At 39.1% G+C, this 22,587-nt stretch overlaps 1 protein-coding gene across 1 annotated transcript; it reads left to right on the top strand.

The window, feature by feature from the left end:
• The first annotated feature begins 2,348 nt into the window (after positions 1 to 2,348).
• tbx5a (T-box transcription factor 5a) lies at positions 2,349 to 22,064 on the top strand. The gene is made up of 9 exons (XM_061061687.1): positions 2,349 to 2,780; positions 3,544 to 3,716; positions 4,605 to 4,699; positions 5,949 to 6,068; positions 7,140 to 7,287; positions 13,536 to 13,688; positions 16,766 to 16,857; positions 18,283 to 18,515; positions 19,238 to 22,064. The coding sequence occupies exons 2-9, from the start codon at positions 3,573 to 3,575 to the stop codon at positions 19,828 to 19,830; spliced, it is 1,578 nt and encodes a 525-aa protein (XP_060917670.1). The 5' UTR covers positions 2,349 to 2,780; positions 3,544 to 3,572; the 3' UTR covers positions 19,831 to 22,064.
• Positions 22,065 to 22,587: the final 523 nt, after the last annotated feature.

The following is a 22,587-nucleotide window of genomic DNA, read 5'->3' as shown; positions in this document are numbered from 1 at the left end:
CTTCAACCCTCACTTTAACGAGTTTCCCTTTAACTGTCGAAGTTTATTCGAAGTCTATTTTTTTTTCAAATTAAAACTAGACTGTATAACTGTTTTTCGTGGTAGGTAATTATTATTATTTTGTGTGTGTGTGTGGGGGGGGGGGGGGGGGGGGGGGGGTCGTCTACCCAAAACTAATTTACACGAATACACTGTCCTTTTTTAAATGAGTTTGGATTCTTAATTTCTTTTTGCATGTTACACTGAAGGCGTGCAGAGCGCGTGTCCTTGTGCAACTGGGCTGTATTTATTTTTCACATCATTTGCGGCAATCAAACTGGATTCAATTTGACTTCTGAGTTGTTATAACTGAAATTCTTAGATGAGGGTTTAAGTTTATTACATTGACCTTACAGTGTGAAGTTTAAGTTCGTGGCACGTGAGCTGAATAGAATTATGCAATATCTCTTGACAGACTTTTAAAAATTGTATCACAGGGGAAACTATTCATGATGAAATACTTTTTTTCCCTCCGCCACATCATCTCCTTTTCTGCAGGAAGGCACTTTTTACTCTATTTTTACTTCCCTTGTATTCCTTATACATTTTATAATGAACAACTAGGTTCGTATTATCGCGTGTTCTCTTGATAATATGAGGCTACAATCAAAAACAAATTACAGCTACACCCCATAATGATCGCACTATAAGACCCTGGGCCAGGGGCCTAAATTCATAGTCATTTTTACATTCTGTAAACATTAGTGCAGTCTAAGATTGCTATGTTGCCATTTCAAGCTCTGTAAACTTTTCTTTATTCGTGTTGATTCAGTAATGGAGAAAAACGCCTTTCGGAAATCCCTCCGAGCTCAGTTTGCAGCTGCAGAGAGAGAGAGGGGGGGCAGAGAGGGCAGAGAGAGAGAGAGAGAGAGAGAGAGAGAGACTTTATTCCTCAATAACTGGTTAAATTAGTTACGCTTGACATTTGTTCTTTTTCTTTCAGCCTTTATATGCCAATATAGGCTACAATAGTTTTTTAAAGTGTTGGACCTTTATACCTAAATGTTGTTGGATCCTATCTACTGTATCTAGAGGTTGCGTACTTGATATCTCTAATAGTTATTTTCGATATTTTTTCAATTAAGGCTCTGCTACAGCAATGAACTCCATCTGCTTTCTACGCTGCTTTCCCCACCAGATGCACTTGTGCTACAGATCTATACCAGTGTTCATATTGACAGCATGCTAATGGCCCAACATCCTACACGTGCTGACTCTTTTATCACACTGAATGAAATTTACTTTGTGGGCGCGTGCATTGCGCACACTGCAAAAAAAAAAAAAAAAAAGCAAACTCTTCCTCAATCAAATATTCACTTTTAAAATGCCCCCATCGAATTCAAATAATCCGGTTCTTACCTGTGCGAAGTGTCGATTTTCGGCGCGTGATTCAAATGCAATCATATTTCAATAATCATTGTATTTTCTGTTATAGCATGGATGAGTATGTTTTGCACTGTCACTATATGAGGTGAGCTTTACGCAGCTGTTGCGTGCAGGCTCCGTCAGGGCAAACATGGCCCCTTGCCGTTTGATCTATCTAAGAGAAACTTGCGGTTTGTTGTAATTTTTATATGTTAGAATATAAATCCACTAAACCTGTGTGAAGCCACAGGCCCAAGCACAACCTACAATGGATGCCCCAGCTTTCTGTTTTTTTTTTCCTTCTTCTTTCTCCCCTGTAATTGCTTCTTTTTCCAGCCTTCTCTCAGACGTGGGATTGTTCTTCTTCTGCGTCTTTTTCTGCGAAGGGAACTGATTCGACAGTGCAAAATGTATTCATAACATTTATAGACAAATTGCTTGAGCCAACGCTTCCCCAATTAACTTCGTCTATTGCACGGATTCTGAACTAGAACCACAGGCAAAAAAACAACAACATGGTCGATTACTCAATCAATCGTAGTTATTCCTTAGGCCTTATGAAGACACCATGTTGACCCACAATATCTAATGATGTACTTTAAATTAATATGAAGGTCAATAAGGTTGATCCCTGCATGTCTTGAGGCTGCGACTGTGGAGCAGAAGATGGGCCAGCGCGTAATGGCGCATGAAGCAGCAAATATTAAATGGAGTCCGTCCACCAGTGCTGGATTAGGAAGAGGTTTAGGAGAAAAACTGGGGTGGGGGTATGGAAGGAATTATTATGTGGGGTATAAACCGATTCTTTTCCTACGAAGACTGTTCCCCATCATCCCCACCCCCCTCTGGTCTACATCGCGGACCCAGCTTCCGCTTCGCACGGTTGGTCATTGATGCGCAGAGGAGGGTTGGAGAGGGAGGGAGGGAGAGATCGAGGGGGGAGACGTAGATTTGACAGGGCAGAGAGGCTGTGTGTGAGAGAGAGAGAGAGAGGAGGGAAGAAGGAGGTGACGGAGCTGCTCCTTTGGGACTCGGATACAGCGTACAGTTGGGAGCTATCGACAGTGTCGACTCACAAAAAGGTCTTCGGTTGTAAAATGCCCCAATAAGGCACCGAGTAGCGCCTTGTAGCTGTCACCGAGCTCCGCGAGGATCTCTCTACGGTCGCGGCTGTGCTTGTGGGAAACCGGGACGAAACTGTGAGAGGGAGGAGGGAGAAGCAGGATTCATGGAGATTTTGTAGTAGCTTCATCGAGAAAGACGTCTGGATTATCTGTATTTGGACGAGGGGTTGAACGTTGTAACGACCAGGTGGTGTTTCTCCGATGCGTTATCGCCGAGTCCAACTCTAGCCTCCGACTTGTATTGTATTTTAGGTAAGCTGATCCTGCTTTGATCCGGGTACGGGTATCCATAATACCAATCCATAGCCGTTGACATCGTATTACTTTGCCTTGCAGAAATCGCTGCTCTCTGTAGAAGTTACAGCGTGTAAATGTAGAGGATTATTAACAGACCTTATTATGGTCTGGTTATTAGATTCTGGACAGCAACATGTCGCGACATAACAAATAAAGCTCACGTCTTTTGTTTGGGGAGCATGAATTAGAAACAATGTTTTCTTAACGCGAGGGCAATCTGCTGTGCAGCCTTATTCTTAGCAAAAGGTTCTGGATCATGCGTCTTGTGATAGAACTGCTATCGACACGATGCGTAATTTCTTTTTGTTCTAAGATCTTATTGTCTAATAATTTAAAATGTTATTTTTTCTGACATTTATATTCTGACATGAACTGACCAAACATTCAGCTTGTTTGAAAAGCATAGTATTGGTTCAATTTATAATGCTCTTATTCTGAAAACTTTAACTTTGAAAATGAGACGCAATGGAACTATGTTGTGCTTTTGCTGAAATATTTTCAAACTGATATCACTGAGTTGTAGTTATTACCATGAAGCAGTACAGGTTAACCTGTAGCATACGACACTTCCAAAAAGCAGCAACTTTGTGGTCACTATTTTTCTGTTTTCCGTATAAACTTATTTAAACCTGTTTGTCACTATTTGAATGTGGAGGTTCAGACAGTGCTACACACACACACACACACACACACTGACATCTCTGTCTGGCTCTTGCAGCTGGGACAGTAGTTTTCGGAGCTCTGGCCATGGCGGACCAAGAGGAAACTTTTGGCCTTCCAAACTCTCCTGGTGGCTCGGATTCAAGGGAAGTACCGAGCGAGAATAAATCAGAGAAACAGAACGGGACCTCAAGCAAATCCCCATCATCACAGACAACTTACATTCAACAGGTCAGTATCTGTATGTGTGTCTGCGTGTCTGTGTGTGTGTGAGTGTGTCTGTCTGTAGGCCTCACTTTCACTGAACCTACTACTGTGACGAGTCGAGCCAGATTGAGACTTATGGGGACGCACTGAACGTAAACAAAAAAAATTAAGAAGAAAAAAGTTGAATAATATGCACAATTGTCTGATGACTGTTAAATCATACAGGGAGTCTTTCTGAAAATATTTCAGATATATATTTCTGCTCATTGTAGTTTTTGCAAAGAGTTCTTATGTACGGATATCATTTATATGCATTTAAACTTAACGAAATCTGTATTCTGTCTCTTTGTTTTCACACTGTAAATTAAAGAAACTGACTTTAATGAAGAGAAACATCAGAAGAGTTTCTGTTCATTTTCGCTTAGTTTTTATGCTTTATTTTGACGAATTCACGAGAGTGTAGTGATACTTTAACTGTCAATCGGTCCCTTCTTTGGTATTTTTATGTTGTGTATTTTGTGTATTTTTATGTTTGTGTTTCATTTGTATCCTAAAGGACCAACAGGGTTGAATCTATAGAACGACACACTGATCTTAAATTACTGGATACTCTCACAGAGGCGACATTTTTATTACAGGACCGATATAATTTCTGGTAATACATATGTTTAACCACTCAATGGCCCTTATTGTTTGGTGGTCATTTAACATTTTATATTTTTATAAATTAAACACCTTGCTAATTTTTTTAAGTAGTTTTTGCCACGTAATGCACGTGACAGTAACCTTTTTCACATCTCCCAGGCCTCGACACCCATCTGCACTTAAGCTTGACATACACACATGCGTAACATCTGCGTTACAGCATTGTTTTGAGAACTATATGGGCACTAAGATGTCTTATTTTTGAAGGGAATGGAGGGAATCAAAGTCTACCTGCACGAGAGGGAACTCTGGGTGAAGTTTCACGAGGTGGGAACGGAGATGATCATCACCAAAGCCGGGAGGTAAGTAAAACAACAACAAACAAACACACTCTTTACAATTAATGTGAATGGAAACCGCTAGTCAGTTATTGGCTACTTGGCTGCTTTCTTTCTTGAATTGTTTTGTATTTGTATTATTTGAAAATCTACTCCGTGAGGAACCACAGAGAAAACACAGAGCATCTGGTGGACGCTTTAGCGCTCTGCAACCCTATACAGCTCATATTTTAGTCTGGGTGGCCCTGTTGGGGAAGGCAATACTATCGACAAATGAGCACAAGAGCGCAAACGCATTATATACAGCCCATTCTTTAAACGCAATTAAAAATACACACACATTTTGAACTGCAGGACCCTACATTTGCAATATATCCTCTGTATTTGCTCACTGTGTGTGTGTGTATGTGTGTGTGTGTGCGTAATTTTACGCAGACATTTCTTGCGTGCAACCTGTTACGCAGACACCGTACATGTGTCACGCTGTCTGCTCCACAGTCGCCCTCAGATTGCATCCAGTCAAAATACCGCCCGTCGGCTGAGTGTCAACGTGCACATATGCATGATGGCGGATGGTGTCTGCTGCTTTACGGTGGCTCAGATGTGGGAGTTAAAAGTGTCGAATATTTATGTTTTAACACACAGTTACATTTACGTTGTGAGTGCTGGAGGCTGTTATTTTTTCGTCATTTCACTCCTGTTTATTTTTTTAATTCCCCCCCCCCCCCCCCCCCCCCCCCCCCGCTCCAATTCATTTCGTATTCCTGTCTCTCGTGAGGCTGCTTAACCTTCCTCAGATTGTGCATTATTTTCTCCTCTTTGACAGCTCCAAAATAACCGAATGTTTTACTAAAAGGACCCTGCAAAAAAACCTGACCCACAGTGAAAAACGTTTTTAAAAGCGAAGTCCAGGCGCCCTGCCCTGGAAATAATCGGTACCTCTCCAAAGCAAAGACTCATTTATTTGACATTTAAAACCACCCCCCGTGAGATCACTACGCAATAAAAAAAAATGGTTCGCAAAATGAGATAATTAGAAGAGGGAGACAGTACGCTGTATTCTGAATATAGCCTACACTTGTTAATCACAATTTGGCCATAGTTTGAAATGCAAGTTTGAAAATGCCTAGAATTGGATTTAGGTTTCTCTCACTGAGCAGACAACCATGAAAAACGCACCACAGTCTATTTTCGCTTGCCTACTTTTTTTTCCACAGTTTGACAGAAATACCATATATAGCTCTCTATAAAGCGTCTCTTTGTCCTTTTACAGGCGAATGTTCCCCAGCTTCAAAGTAAAGGTCACAGGATTAAACCCCAAAACTAAATATATCCTCCTGATGGATGTTGTTCCTGCGGATGACCATCGATACAAATTCGCCGATAATAAATGGTAAGAGAAAATGAAACGCAACAACAATAACTTCTGTTAACAAACTTTTCTTTATTTTCACGATATTGGGTGTGACTATTTGAGGGGTCGCAGCAGCCCCTGTCTGTTGACTTTACTCAAACATTCAAATGTATTTTGTTGTCCTGATGGACGAGACTCGGAAGTGGACATATTCATTCCGCGAGAATTATGAACTGTTTGTTTTCTCGTGCGTGCCAAGAAAAGAAGTCAGCTGGGAGAAATGTTTCTGCCGGAGCTGACGTTTCTGCGCTTATTAAATGTTTTTCTACCAGTTTTTGCAACAGGGCTGTCTTTCAGACCAGGCCACAAACAAGGTTATTTGTTTAGTGTCATGTCCATCTCTCTAACATCGGTCAGGAATGTCTTGTTTGGGTCAGCGCCTCTCAATGAGGACTTACTTAAAGAGGATAATCACATGCCAATACTGCCGATAATGACCTGTCCAAAGCATGCCCTGGAACTAATTGTCCATTTGATCCAACGATGTTGTAAAACAATGTCTACCAGCTCTAACCTGACCTCTGACAGGACAAAACCAACATCACAAAGTGTTGTAAACATCACTCAGAGGCACTGGGTGTACTTTTTTCTTTTTTTAAACTTGAATAACTATAAATGAGAAGTTTTACAGGTAAACATTGGTTCTGTTTTTTTTCTTCTTTTTTGTTGAATTTGATTTAATTAATCCCTACCTCACTGCGAGATTACTCTTCAAAATATGCGTCACACGATTCAGACAATCTCGTGCGTAATTTCTACTTTTTTTCTTGAAAACGTTCTGCATCCAGTTCAGAGCATATCTGTGTCATTTTTTTATTTTCAATGAAGCAGTTTGTATTCTCTTCATTTGATCTCTGCGTTATTTTTAGATTTTTCTTTAAAATAAGTAAACTACCATTTACTCACATTGTAAGGGCTCAATTCCCAAATCTTTCAGTTGACATATGTATGTCACAAATGATCAGGTAACTTTCTAATTAATATTTTCACCTCTTAAACGTCCATTTCGTTATAGGTGTTAACAGTAGGACTGTGTTGCTGTGCTTTTAGGTCTGTAACCGGGAAGGCAGAGCCCGCCATGCCCGGCAGGCTCTACGTGCATCCGGACTCTCCCGCCACGGGCGCTCACTGGATGAGGCAGCTCGTGTCCTTCCAGAAACTCAAACTGACAAACAACCACCTGGACCCATTCGGACACGTAGGTGCCTATTGGCCTATCATCTTAACTATTTCACCACGTGTGTGTGGTGTGTTTGAATGCCTTTAAAACCTGCTGCTACATATTTAAAAGTTGTGTGTTGGTCAATGGCACAGGAGGGAGAGTTGTTACTGTTGCGCGGACTCAGCAGTAAAATCTAAAAAAGACAGTATACAATTTAATATTCATAATTACGTATAAGATTATTCTACTTTTAAGAAACTTTGATTAAAGGTATTTAGGTGTCATCTGGAATTGATTAAAACTGGATCCACTTTTCTTTCTAACATTATTTTTTTTTTATATATATATATATAAAAACATACAAGCAACTCCCCCCTCTAAAAAAAAAAAAAAAAAAACCTAGACTTGCATAATTACGCTCCACGTTCAGATCTATCTGTTATATTAACTTAAATCAGTTTAAAAAAAACTTAAAATTGAACATGCCAGCAGCATGCTTCATAAACTCACTGACCACTGCATGAAACCTGTTGAATTATTGTTTTTTCTATGTGTTTTAAAGTTGTAGTCGAACTTCAGAGAATCTTCAGATTTGTGCAATGCTGCGAGTTTCACAAACTGTGTAGCCTTTATACGTAAATAGTCATTTATGTATCGCCACTCTCTAATCTTCACTGCTTTAATACATTTTGAGACTTGAAATATCCTCTTGTGGAATATAAAAAATGTCTAATTTTTCTCAGAATATATTTTAACACTTTATTATCCTGAATTCAAAATTAGAGTTGCTGTTGATGCAAAGTCAGGTATTAATAATATGAAACGTTGAAGTGATTACTTGACTTCCAAAAACAAAACAAAAAATCTAATCATCCGTTTTACTGGAGGTTAAAAGTTAAGCCCAAAAACATCCAGTGAGATGTTTCATTAATTGTATAAATTATCTGTATAAATGTGTCTAAGTTCTTCTCTGAGAAACAAACTAAATAGAAGAGAGATTCATTTAAAGGACAGAGTATTAGTTATCAGTTTTGCTGTGAATGTAAAAAACAACATGTTAACACATTTTAATTATAACAATGATATCATTTTGAAAGACTGTGGGACTTTTGCCCTTTAGTGAGTTTAATCAAAAACAAAGAGAAAAGTTGACGCTCATAATAAATGAATATAGATTTTGATTCTGTGAAATAGTTTATTAGGAGTTAAAACAATGTCATAAAGTGTTTTTCTGATTTGCTTAAACCTCATTTTTTGTTCTGATAATCCTCAGTATAGACATGATTTTGAATTCTAACTCCGCTATGGTTGAATGTGTGGATGAACAGAATGAGATGTTTGGTTTTTTGCAGCCTGGAAACTCTTTGGCACTATGTGTAACCAGGCTTCATTATAGCACCCCCTAGATGCATTAAAAGTTGTCGACCTCCTGGAAGTCAGCCTGCATAAGTAAAGGAGAGCAGTTGGATACTTTTTAGCAAAACGGAAAACTGCAATTGCACCCTCCCATCAACCCACCACCACTGCCATGCCCCCCCCCCCTAAATCATTAGAGACAGTATGGTACCTATTTTCTAACTTTAACTCCTCATTATTGTACATTCACTATCCAGCCCCAGGCCTTTGTGATTCCTTTCTTTACCCAAAAACAAAAACACACAAACATCACTTACTTCATCTACAAATGGGCCTTTGTAAAAATGTGTTTTTTTTAATGAAAATTACAACTGGATTGTAAACCCAGACCAAATTAGATGTAGAAACAAAAGTAGTAACATGAGTTTTTCTTGCTAATAAGCACAGGCTTAAAAGGGAATAACAATGATTGGGTTGGCAGAGGTGCAGGGATAGGTTTTCCGTTTTTAAGGAGCTGGTTAAATGAGGAAAACACGAGGGATTGGATTAAGTTCAAATTGTTCTGTTAATGCTAATCAGAGGTGTTAAAATCATGAAGGAGTGAAATGACATTGTTTTTCGAAAGTTTCACTCAAACATGTTTTATTTAAACAATTTGATTAATCCCATTTATCATGCCTGCTGGGTTTTCTAATTATTCACAAAGGTACTGACATTGGTGGTGAAGCTAAATTTTGATTTTTTTTGTTTATAGCTGTACATATTAAGTAAAATGCATATTCATCTCTACACAAAACAATCCACTATCTTTCTGTCCACATGGCACCTATAGGGACTGTTGCCCTGCAAAAGCCCAGCTGCCGAAATGAAACTGGATCTGAGCAGGAATGTGTGCAGTGTTGTAAATTTCTGGTTTGGAGTTCATTTTTGATTGGTTGCAGCGGTTCTTGGCTCCCCCTGTTTCGTGCTGGGAGACAGCACCCTGGGATTTATAAATGAAATGTGTTCCATCAGCTTGTTGGTCCAGCTGGTTGAAATAAGTTGTCGATGATTTATAATTACTAGAAGGGAGACATTAGACCGAAACATATAGCCGATGTCGATTGGAGCGTTTTGAAAAACAGAGGTTTGAAGAAGTCGTTTTTCTCCAGAACAGTTCAGTAATTAGACACATGTCAGAGGGGTGAGCAGGGCCCAGCTCAGCAGACCTGCACTGTTGTGAAGGAGTGTAAAAGGGGGAGTTGAGCTTTTTGAGGCCTGGGTTGTGTGCAATGCAGCTTCCATTTTTTGTGTCCAAATGATATATTTTTAAACACATAGCAAGTGATGCCCTGCCTCGTCAAATCTTGTTAACCTAGCTAGTTAAATTCTTGCAGAATTAGGTTGTTTTAGTTTTTTTTCCTGTTTTTGAATGATTCTCTGTTTTTATAAAAAAATGTATTTATGATTGTTTTGTTGCTTTTAATCTTAAAGGCACATTAGGAGTATTTTTTAACACTTTTTAAATTCTGATCTTATTGAAGTCCTTTGGTGAAGGTCTCCATAAAGACACATTTTCATACATATTTTATAAAGGCTATGCTAAGCAATTAAATTGAGCTATTCTGCACAAGTGCTTTCATTATAGATACTTCAATATGTTGCAACATTAAGACTTCAGTTCTTAACTTCCAATGCAGGACTTATAATAAAGTTTGTTGCAGGATTGTTCCAAAGGCTGGAAATACTTCTTTGTCCTATGCAATTTGGGCTTGGCTAAAAAAAAAAAAATGCAAAAATTAGAAACACAAAACTTTAAACCAAAAAAACAATTCATTCAATTCAAGCTGCCAATAATTATTTCAGGGGAAAAGTTATATTCCCAAACAACTTCAATGTTAATGCAACTTCAGGTTTACCCTTTGGATTGTTTTCCTCTTTTTTAGATGTACTCATTTTTAATACTTGAGCCCATTTTGCCTTTCATAATTCTGCTCTCTATCTTGAGTAAAACTTCAGTAGATTAAATGCATGTTTAAGTAACTTGTAAAGGATGTTAAAACTTCTTAAAGCAACATATATACTTTTGTCTCACTGGTGTTAATCAATCAAATTGGTGTTGCTCCTGTATTTAAGTTCCTACACTGAATGTGTGTTTTTATGGTGCTCCATGGCAAACTGCACTTATTGCTTCAATCTCCCTCTAAATGTGGAATATTCCTCTGTTATTCGTCTGCCCTCTCTCTCTTCTGCTCCTGCACTCGTCTCCCTGTCTTCCCACACATGTTTTTTTTTCGGGCCGGGCGGTCGGAGTGTGAGGATTGCACTGTTTATATTTGAATGGCAGTGTGCGTTGAGCAATAGATGATGGTGTACAAAGCCTGCTGATCCCGCGGCTCGGGGAAAACTCTCTGATGTGGTGGAACATGAAAGCAAAGGGCAGCGGCTCAAGACCCAAAGTGATCCCTCACTATCATTAAATACTATCATCCAGAGGCTGGAGAAGGAGGGAGGGGGTGCAGAGATACAGGGAGACGAGGCGTGTGCCCCAGTGGGTGGTCTAAATCTACACTGCTGCCCCCACTAACACACGTACTGGACTTCGGGATCCCAGTTTGTAAAAGGCTGTTTTCCAGGGTCAAATGTGCGTTTAGATGTTTCCATGCAGCTCCTAATGTGTCTCATAGGCGGAGGTTTCTAAGTTCTAAAACCCTGTAAATGATGGATTTGTACTGATAGGTTTATTATTGTGGTTTGTCCGGATCTTGGATACATCTTTGCAGACCTCAAAGTAATGTGTGCATGGGAAAATGTTTGATTTGACCTTTTTTTTTTTCTGCACCCATGTGTTTGGAAAGCTTTGAAAACTCTTCCAAAGCCTTATTCTTGAATTGTTATTATCTAATTGATTAACTAAAGGTTTGTGCTGCAGAGCTGCCAGTTGGAAATCAGCAGCAAAATGTGTTTTTTGCAGCCTGAGGCTATTTTTTGGTACACTACTCTCATCTCAAATCTCCAACAAGAACGCAGCTCTTTAACCTTTTCAAGCTAATATTTTAGTTCATGGTAAGACTAGCTAAAGCTGACTCTTCAACAGCCTGCTTTTAAAACCAAAGTGTTAGCATCTTCCAACATGTAGGCCTATCTATATGCAGAAATCTATATATCTATAGATAAGTATGCCGAAGGGAAGCCATGTTGGAACACATGTTTGCCCAGTTTCTGCCCATTACAAAAACCTACTGCACCATGAAATGAGATCAAGTTCAACTGAAAATTGATAAAGGATGACAATGGTGTATGGAAGCCTGTAGGGTTCACATGGCTCTTAGAAAGGACTCAGGGTTATGTCTGTTTCATGCTACAGAAGCCCCCTCAAGTACACAGTGATTTATTGTGTCTTCCTCTGTGGCAGCGAAAGGCAGGTACAAAAACCAGCTTTGAGTTATCAGATAGGAGGAATGCCTGCGGGACAAAAAGGTAGGGTTACAAAGAGGAGTGGGTGCTTGAGGAGAATGGAAGAAATAAAAGAGATTTGTATTTTCAAATCTGCTAAAAATAAAAACCTTTACATTTTCTCAAGGCTGGTGACCAGGACTCCCCGCTCCGTCAAAACAATTAGACTTAAGAGGCACGGATGAGAGGGCCTGAAAAGAGAGGTTCAAGGCTTAAGTTCAGCTGTGTGGAACGCGTCTAAATGTCGCCAAGCTAGCCAATGGCAGTAGTCATCACTTAGCACAAACTAGGTTAGTCAGGTTAGAGGGGCAACAGGAGAGTATAGGCACGCTAATGTTCATACTATATTAGTCCACTATGCTGTAATAACTGTAATACAACGTTAGCCTCTGTTTGGAGTTACATTAAAGCAAGGTTCTGTGTCAGGTTTGGATAGAGAAAAGAAGTATGAGTGGGACCACAACAAAGACAAAATAAGAATGCACTTGGCCTCATTTAAATACAAATATTATAGGGATCAAATGCCATAAGAGTTGTTTTATTATTATTGATTATTTATTTGTCTTCAAATGGCACATTCTTATGCACAGTAGGTTCCCATGAAACACAAGAAAGTGAGATATTTAGAATTTTCCAGACATTTGGGGAGACTTAATTACAGAGGTCACACAACACGGACACAAACATGGATCGACAGTCTACACACCACAGACCGGATTTCTTGTAAAATAAGAGGTTACTTTTGTAGTTTTTTTTTTCTCCTGCAGGAGCAGCAACACTACAAGGAGCCTTAACACAGATATTTTACCTCAATCAACCCTCAGTTAGATCTATTTTAATCAGCCACACTTAGATCTACCTTGAAAAGGGGTCCTAAAAAGGTGAAGCGGTTTTGCCTTAGCAACTACAGCTTAATTCTGCTTTGAGATGGATGAATTGCTGCTTTGTCTTTTCCTTAGCTAATGTCTGAATTTAGCACACATTTTTGCCAATAAAATTGCTCATATTACATTAAACTGCACATTATGCTCATATTACTCTCTGGAAATGTAATGTTGTACATTGTAGCCCAAATAGGCTTTATAGCATGTCTGTATCTTTATCAAGTGTTAAAACTGAAAACTGAAATAAAAACATTTGTTTGGCAACACAAAAGTGAGAATAACCTCCAAACAACAAATTTAATGAAGTTACAATTCAATCTGCCAAACAAATAATATTAAGGGGAAGATTTTGATTAGCCTACTTTCAACAACTTTAAACTACTTTTAAGCCTATATGTGGGAAAAGAAACTTTGGCTTCATCTTTTTAGTTAGTTATTTTTTACTCCAGGGTGTTTCAAAGAAATCTGAAGTTTTAATTTGCATCTAATTCTGTCTTCTGCAAGTTTGTAGAAAGACTGTTAAAACAGACCTTATTAAACAACATGATAACATGCATTACCCTACAAAAGGCCTCTCTAATGCTAGGCTCCGCTTTCTCTTTCTTTTAGATCATCCTAAACTCAATGCACAAGTACCAACCGAGGATCCACATCGTGAAGGCGGATGAAAATAACGGCTTCGGCTCCAAAAACACGGCCTTCTGCACTCACGTTTTCCCGGAGACAGCCTTCATAGCAGTCACGTCCTATCAGAACCATAAGGTAAGTGCTGCATGGGCTATACTTTTGGATTTTTCTTTCCTTTTTATTGCCGCCCATGACTCAGTAAAAAGGCATTTTTAAATTCACGGCGTTTTTTACGAGGCGATTTCATTTTTACAATGTTTCCAACGTGGCAGAAAGTTCCAGAAATACACGCAGAGGCCTGCGCACATTAAAACTCAAGCCAAATGTGGAAATAGGAAAACCTCGTATATGCCTCGCACAAAACAAATTTAAAAAATGTTTCTTAACATGAAGGCCTGCAAGGGTTTTATTATTTTCTGCTCATTTTTCACGGCAGACGGCCGGTGTTGAAGGCTTGATAGAAAATGAAAGGCAGGCTTCTTCGGTGAGGTTAAAGTGAAGCCTTGTCACTGTCAGCTGAAAATCTCTGATATCACACTGAGCCACTGACAGACGAGGGAAAACTTCAGATAGCCGACTAGACGTCTGACCTCAAGAGACTTTTCTAGGTTCCAGGCCTGCAGCTCTTTGTAGCGCGTGAGCAGCGGCAGATAAACCGGATCAGCCTCTGACGTCACTTTCTGTCTTCTTCGGTACAACTAAACCCTTCATTTAATGCTCAGCATATTTTTTTTTAAATGCGTCGAATTTTATTTTATTATTATTATAGGTCACTGTCTATTTTATGTTCTGAAGAGTTTGGAAGCGTAATTGCAAACTTTCATGATTAATATTTTGTAATTGCATTTTTTTTCCTTTTGTTTGCAATGAATACGGTCCCAGATTATTTTGAGCTATACATGATCTAAGTGTTCTTCTTTATAATGAAAGGTGTTTTCGTGGTTACAGAAGATAGTCTATGTGATATAGCCTTACCTGTAAGTAAAACGGAAAATGTTCATTTAAAAATGACATTGCTTAATTTACTTTTAATTTATCTAAGGTTTTGTTTTATTTTGTTTCGTTTTTATTTAGAAATGAAGGCAATTCAAGGGGGTCTTTGTTGGATCTGTAGGCCTAATTATTTTAAAAATGTAATCTGTATTTTTTTGTTCTCTTTTTCTTGATGTTGCCGTCCCAAAGTTAGTTTAGTTTAAAACATTTTTTTTTTTTTAGTTTAAATTAAAATTGTTAAACGCTGTTACAATCTGGAAATCTAGAATACTCTTTTCTGGAAACAGGTAATGGCTGAAAATAGGCCTAGATGCTTGTTAATAAAATATTACGCTTCTTCGCGGCAGGCAGCCTAACAGTTGTTTACTTGCTTGTTAAGACTTGTGTAAAGAAGCAGAAATTTAAACTCAGTATTTACTCTGAGGCGGGGGAAATCTAGGGGCTGCAGATATGTAAACAGCGTCTGTTTAACGTCATTTAACCGTGTGGGCCTGTTACGTTGTATGTTTTTAGTTTGGGGAACAGGGGAGAAAAGGGGCGAAAGCTCATAATGTCCCCGCAGCCAATCAGAAGTCTCGTGCACCTCTGGGAACAGGAAACGTAAATGACCGACTTTCTGTAGAAACCATTCATTATTCTCAAACATCTTATTGGGGTCTGAGATCGTAACCCCGGGCTAATTACTGGGGCTTTGCAGACCTGCCGAAAAACAAGCATTTGTGATTTCAAGGCGCTTTACCACAACTGTCTAATCAAACAGTCTAACATCTGCCAGAGCAATAGGGGCTGAAGGCATGTGTCCAATTCACCTGTTAGACTGGAGGCTAATGAAAATGGTCAACGTTTCTGGTTTCAGGTCTTTCCTGTCACAGTTGCAACTAAAATATTTTTCCGAACTGTGTTTTCTAAAATATTTGTTTCTTCTTTTCTTCATGAATAAAACGTTGGAACTCTAAACCTCATATTTAAGTTGTATTTAATACATCTTTCTTTCTTTCTTTTTTTTTTTTTTACTTAAATGAGCCTAAATTGTCCAGCACATCTGGGAATATGTTGAAATAGGCCTCAGTTATTTTAATGAGCATATTTGGATACATTCTTGTAAAACTGTGCAGTCTTTGAAGTCGTCAATTTTTGCCGGATTGTCTTGAGTCTACACCCACATTTATTTTTAACATCATTCACATCCTCTGTGCCATTATTTAAATCCCTTAGGCCCAGTCAGAAGAAAAACACCACAATGTTTTATTTTGTGCAAAATTCCGTATTCCCTGCTCCTGTAAACTGAACTCAGGCTATCACTAACGAAAAATTATTTGTCTAGTATTTTTTCTTCTTAAACGGCCACGGGGTAAGAGGAGTTCATCAAGGCTCTGAACTTGTTACTCCAAACTTTTTAAAGAGATGAAACAATATATAAAATATGTGCCAGGGTGTGCGTATTAACAAGAAACTATATAGTGAAGTGTCACACAAGAGATTTTACAAGGTTTGGTTGAAGTGTCAGCCAGCTTACAGACTCAAACCTCCAGTCTTGTCAGGAAGCTAGAAGCACAGGAGAGGTGCCAACTAATTACCTGCCAGAAACCGCTTCTCATGAGAGGGATCTCCCCGGATTGTGTAAAACCTCTTTGGGATTAATTTACTCTTTCAGAGTTGCTTGCTGCACTCTATTTTTGCTTGATATTTACAAAGACATTTATTACCAAAATATTAAGTCAGATGATAAATCACATTATTTGCATCTGTCAAGCATGAGCCAACTATCTGTTTCTCCAGATGCTGTCACATTATAAATTATGCAATGAAAATATGTCTTACTGAGAAATGATTTTATTCAGTTTCTTAGTTAAGGAACCGTTAAAACATCTTAGATTTTTGGAAAATCTATTATTTCATTCTCTTGGGTTATTTCTGAGCCGACAGATGTATCCCAAAAACTTTTTTCTAAAGGCGCTAAAATAACATGTTGTAATACTTTCATTGTAACAGCTTCAAGCTGAAAAAATACTTTTATTTAGCCAAATAATTAAATGTTGCAATTTTTAGAACATTTAAAGAGTTCCCTTTGAAAAAAGACGAACATGTGATTTGAGTTTAATTTAGCCCTTATGACTTTTAAGAATAAATGAAGATGTTGTGATGAAGTTGCACAACCATCACAACAAAAGACTTTCATGTCAAAATATGTGACAAATAAAGTGATTTTGTTGTTTCAGATAACCCAGCTGAAGATTGAGAACAACCCATTTGCAAAAGGCTTTCGTGGGAGTGACGACATGGAGCTACACCGGATGTCCAGAATGCAAAGGTAGCTTGAGCTAAAGCTTTATTTTGAAATATATGCACAAATCAATAGATTTTTAAGATCAGCTTAGTTGAAGTGATCTGTGCTCTGATACTCGGAAACACTGACACAAACTAAGTGATGTCGAATGAGTTGGATAAATGTTGTAGGGATTACTGACATCCTGGTCACACTGTCACTTAACAAGCCCCTTAACTTTAATCCTTCAATCATCCAAACGAGAGCCAGTTGTGAGTGTTATTTTCAGTGAGTGTTATTCTCAATGATGTAAGTGTAGCTCTTGATCCACAGCCAGCCTTCATGCTGAAGACTTTTATGGCTGATCTGGCAGAACCTCTGAAACACAACTGTAACATCTCCCGTCCACACGGCTGTTTTTGCAAGGATGTTCCAACTGCTTTAGTATGTCTACTGCGTTCGTGTGTGTGTGTGTGTGTGTGTGTGTGTGTGTGTGTGTGTGTGTGTGTGTGTGTGTGTGTGTGTGTGTGTGTGTGTGTGTGTATTTGGAACCAATGGTATCAATCGGTCCAGCAGCCAATGCAGAACACAACCACATTGCTCTTTTTCTGTTATTCAGACCAGATGAGGGATGGAGCATGCGTCCATGCTGCGTCGAAAACACATTTTCAAAGGAGAAAATCTGGTTTTGAAGAACTCACAGCCCACCCCCACCCCATCCCCCTTTTGCTGCTGATACAAAAGTGTATTCTAACGTAGAAATCCTAAATCAGGAAAATAATTGTGGAATAGCTGTTTGGCTTTTGGACAATGTGCTAAAGTCCTACCTCCTTCACATAACCTTAAAGTCAAAGCCAGAGAATAAAGTTCTATAAAAGAATAAAATTAAAAATTTCAGATTAATGCCATGGGTTTATTATAAGCAAAATCACTGCAAATCATGAGCTGCATTTCCTCCACTTTCACATTCAAAATGGCACATTTGATTGTATCAGACACACGTTAAGTAACTTTAAGTAGGTGCGTGCCACAATTTAATACGACATTTTGAGTGAAATGCATTTCATCTATCAAAACTAGCGAATGTAAAGGACATGGTGAAAGTCCAAACCACACTATCAATCTTACTTGCCTTTGTGCAGTCCTGCAGAGTACTGTATAAGCTACGCACGTCTGCTCCTGGTTACTTTTCTGAAGGGAGGGCTTATTGCAAAACCAGGTCACTGTTTCTAGCGGGGCAATCCTTGAAAGCAAAGACGCAAAAGTAGCGAAATGATCTATTGACGGATGCCGAGGATTAATAGGAGTGAAACATGCTGCCCTGTGTAGTGGAAAGGGTTTTTCCCCCAAGAGGAAGGTTAAAGTACGAGGAGGGTTAAAGTATGAAAATCAAACTTCTAAATTTGTTGTTTTTAAAGAAGTGGTTTATATTCATGGTATTTGGATGTTTTTGTGTCTTTGTTAACTTAGTACCAAGGAGTATCCGGTGGTACCTCGCAGTACGGTGCGTCAAAGGGTGGGCTCCAGCCAGAGCCCCTTCAGCGGGGATGTCCAGGGTATGGCCACCCCAAGCACATTGAGCTCCCAGTATTCCCAGTGTGAGAACGGGGTCACCAGCACCTCGCAGGACATGCTGCCTCAGTCAGGCTCCTACCCACTGCCACATGAGCCAGGCCAGGAGTACCACTGCATCAAGAGAAAAGGTAGGAAAAGCTGCTGAACAGATTAAATGCCATAACTTTTATTATAGCTTACATAAATCATACGAAAATGACAAATAAATTATGCCTGAGTTTACCAAATCTGACTAATTTTCATCTGCAGTCCCCTTTTTCTCTACACAGTTTTATGAATGCTACAAAAAGCTTATTAGTGACTTGCATTGCTGTTGAACCTCTTAAAACATACCAGACTATTTCATGTTGCAACTACTAATTTAACTGGATTTTATTGGGGTTGCAGGTCATTTAACAAGACAAATATTCAATCATTTTGAAGTAATGGACAAATACGACAAGGTTTTCAAAGTTTTTACATTTAAAGATACTGAAAGGTTAGAGTGCTTTGCCAACTGTCAGCCAAGATCCGGTGCAACCAATCAACTTCAGATCAATACTTTTGCGTCCAGCATTTTTTGTTCTGCTTCCAACAGTTTGTGCATCAAAGGGGCTTTACTCATGTCAACAAAAAGTTCAAGTGTACTTATGTACAAAGGATATAAAATTTTAAATTCATTACATTTGTTTTTTGTTATTTTAAATGGAGCAGTAGAATTTTTTTTTTTTTAATTGTCAGTTAATGAACAGATGATAAAGGTTCATCAGAGGATGATAAAATCAAGTAACATTGTAAACGTTTTGCTTAACATAACTGATATATAACCCATCAATAACACTACTCCTTAACTCTCTATTTTCTCCTGCAGTGGAGGACGACTGTCACTCAGGTGAGCACAGCTATAAGAAGTCCTACCTGGAGAGCTCGTCCAGCGAGGAGGACCATTACTACCGTCCTATAGGCTACGCCCAGAGCCTTGGCCTAGCTGGCGGGCCGTACCGCAATGAATCCAGCCAGCGGCAGGCCTGCATGTATGCAAGCGCCTCGCAGGGCGCCGAGCCAGTTCCTAGTTTGGAGGACATCAGCTGCAACACATGGGCCAGCGTCTCACCTTACGGGAGCTGCTCCGTAACCACCATGCAGCCAATGGAGCGGCTGCCGTACCAACACTTCTCTGCACACTTCACCTCAGGGTCTCTGGTGTCCAGACTCGGCGGGGTCGGGGGCCACGCCTCTCCGCAGCTGGCCGACGGCCACCATGCTGCAATGTACCAGAGCTCCATGACCCACCAGACTCTGGGCCGCCAGTGCAGTCCTGGGGCGGGGATCCAGTCACCCACAGCCGGTCTGCAGGGAAACGAGTACCTCTATACACACGGCATACCACGTACACTATCACCACACCAGTACCACACTGTACATAGTGTCAGCATCATGCCGGAGTGGAACGAGAACAGCTAAAGCCGCTTTTCCCATGCTCAATAGATAAAAATATCAAAAGGAAAACCGTAAAGGACCAAGATAAGGCAGGGTTTAGAGGAATCTATATTTATATTTTTAGAGGATGCAGTTTCTGATCATCTTAATAAGATCAGTGTTACTTCGCTGACAGCAGTGGATATTTGTAAGACTGCCGAGTAAGAAAGCAAGCATCTTATCACTTAATCTGTTGTGACAGTATCTGCACTTATATGCAAAACATTAGCATGAACAAAAAGGAGCCGGATCAGAAGATTCGGAAAAGGCTGCTCGAATGCAGAGAAATTGAAGACGATTGGAAAATCAGACACTTAAAGAAGAAAATAAAGTTTTATGGGCTTCGCCAGCAGTCCTCATGTTGATGGTGTCCTTGTGCGGTGGTGTTATTTGGATGTCAGTGTTTCAGAGACGAGTGAAATTGTTTCCATCAAATTTCTTGTTTTGTATCAGTGTCCCAACTTTGTTTAAAAAAAAAGGAAGTTTGCTTTCTGCAGCATATTTTAAGTTCTTGTTTTTTTTTGTTTTTTGTAATTAACAACTTGCTTTAAAAAAATTACTAAGCAAATGGGGCTTTTGTTGTGGCTCTTGGGTGAATTTGTTGCTCTTAAATCTTTAAGAAGGATGACCCTCTGCCCCATGTTTACGGGTATATTCACACGTAGGAAAGCACTTCAATAAAATAGCTTATTCATGCAAATAAAGACATTTATGACAGACACTTTTATTGAGTGTTCAAGTTGGCCCTGATTTACCCAATGACATTAATATGACAAAAATAATAATAACTGGGTTTTAAATCCCAACCTCCCTTTCCATGTCATGTTGAAACAGAACATTAATCATACCCCCAAAGATCCAATAAACATTCTATTTACGATCCCTTAAACACAAGTCAAAATACATTACAAATGTTTTCTTATTCTTTTGGTATCGAGGGAAAAGGCCGAGTGAATGTGTGATCAGGCACCAGGTTGCTTGCACATTGTAATTTTATAAGATGATAAAATGTCAGGGCTTTGGTTTTGTCATCTTGTTGTGGCATTCTTCTGCATTTTACTGGTCAGTTCAGTACTAATGAATTGGCACAAGTAAAGACCAGTGCAAAACTTACATTATTAATCACGCTTGTACAAAATCCAAATGTGATTTTTATGGTGCAACATTTCTTCCATACAATATTATTCATCAATTTTTTTCAAGAATTTCTGGTTTCAAAGGGGGTCCTTTGTCTAAGATATTTATATTCACCCTTCGACCTATTCTCTATTAACTAAGAGATATAATGACACTCTGGTTTCACATACTGCTCGATTAGTTGGAAAGTTCTCATGAATCGTGTCCTTGCAAGCTACAGAAACTGCAAAGATAGGTCGTTGCTCACTAATGCTCGCCACAGTCTTGTGCGTTATCATGTGTATGTGTCCAATGCAGATTATTCTCCCAATTCCAAACCCATGCTGTACTCAGTGAATGTGTGTTCTTTAAAGTACTCTGTATTTATCCCCAAAATGGCACTTCATTCAAACTAATAGGACAATCGAACTAAACAAACATTTTGACGAGCAGTTGAAAATGACATAGAATGTAAATTTTAAAAAGGCAACAAAGTTTACTCAATAAACATTATGAGGTAAAGGTCAGTTTCACCCTACGAGAGAGTTTATGTTAGAGCTTTGTTTTACATGTGGGAAAAGGCTAATCTTTACATGCTTGTAGTTGATAGAATGCTATTGTCAATAGTATTTATTTTTCAACTATGTAAATCTGCTTGATTCAACATGTATCAAAGATAGATGGTCCCATTTCTTTTTATAGCCTGTTTTTGTATGATTGTTAATAGGATTTTCTAATCATTCTTATATAGAAAACAGGAGATTACTATACAGTAGGGATGTAACGATATCAAAATCTTGAGATATAATGACATCGTGATAACAAATCCACGGTTTGATATTTATTGCGATATTTAAAAAAAGAAAAAGACTTGGAAAAATGTCATTTCTTAAACAATAGTTGGACATTGAAACAGGGTGAGATGGATCAAATGACATAAAGTCCCTTTTATAAAGTAAGTAATTGCACTAGCTGGACCTTGTAAACAAAACAAGTCGTATTCTTAGTACAACATCTACTATGTTTTCTAACCCTCTCTATACTACTACCTACCTGGCTTCTTAGTGGCCCTTACAAGTCAGCTGATTGGTCAACAGACCAAAACAAGATGGCACGCCCAGCTCAGTGAGCAAACAACAGAAATTACACTATTTCACTCAAATGGGGGAGGGGGGGGATTGTATCAGGACAGTCTCTGAAAATACACAGCTCTTCTCAGTGGGATAGAAAAGCCCCTGGAAGTTGTAAAAACACACATATCACCAGAAAGCTGCCTGTTGCACAAAGAAAGTGACTTTTACAGTAAGTTGCTATGTCGTACGGCCTTTTTTTTTAGAGCTGATAATTTAAAGACGACAATTTTATGTCGTATACGACAGCATAAAGCGGAGCGTCCACAATTTTTGAATTGTATCTCTGTTCCCCCTCCCCACTAATGCTGGTGTCGCTATTTTCGCTGAACTGAGGCAGCGAGCAGAGCGCAAAGGATGATGGTCTGTGTAATTCCCATTTCCCTCAGGTCTGCTCCACTACGGCTGAAACAAAACAACACTTTTTGCCAGGCAGACCTATTGTTTCATACCATCACAGGTCCACGATGATATCAAGACACTTATGTTCTCGCAA

This window comes from Labrus mixtus, chromosome 17 (assembly GCF_963584025.1).
Source record: "Labrus mixtus chromosome 17, fLabMix1.1, whole genome shotgun sequence".
Lineage (NCBI taxonomy): Eukaryota > Metazoa > Chordata > Actinopteri > Labriformes > Labridae > Labrus > Labrus mixtus.
The sequence above is the reverse complement of the archived record's forward strand: the minus strand, read 5'-3'. Positions and strand labels throughout refer to the sequence as shown.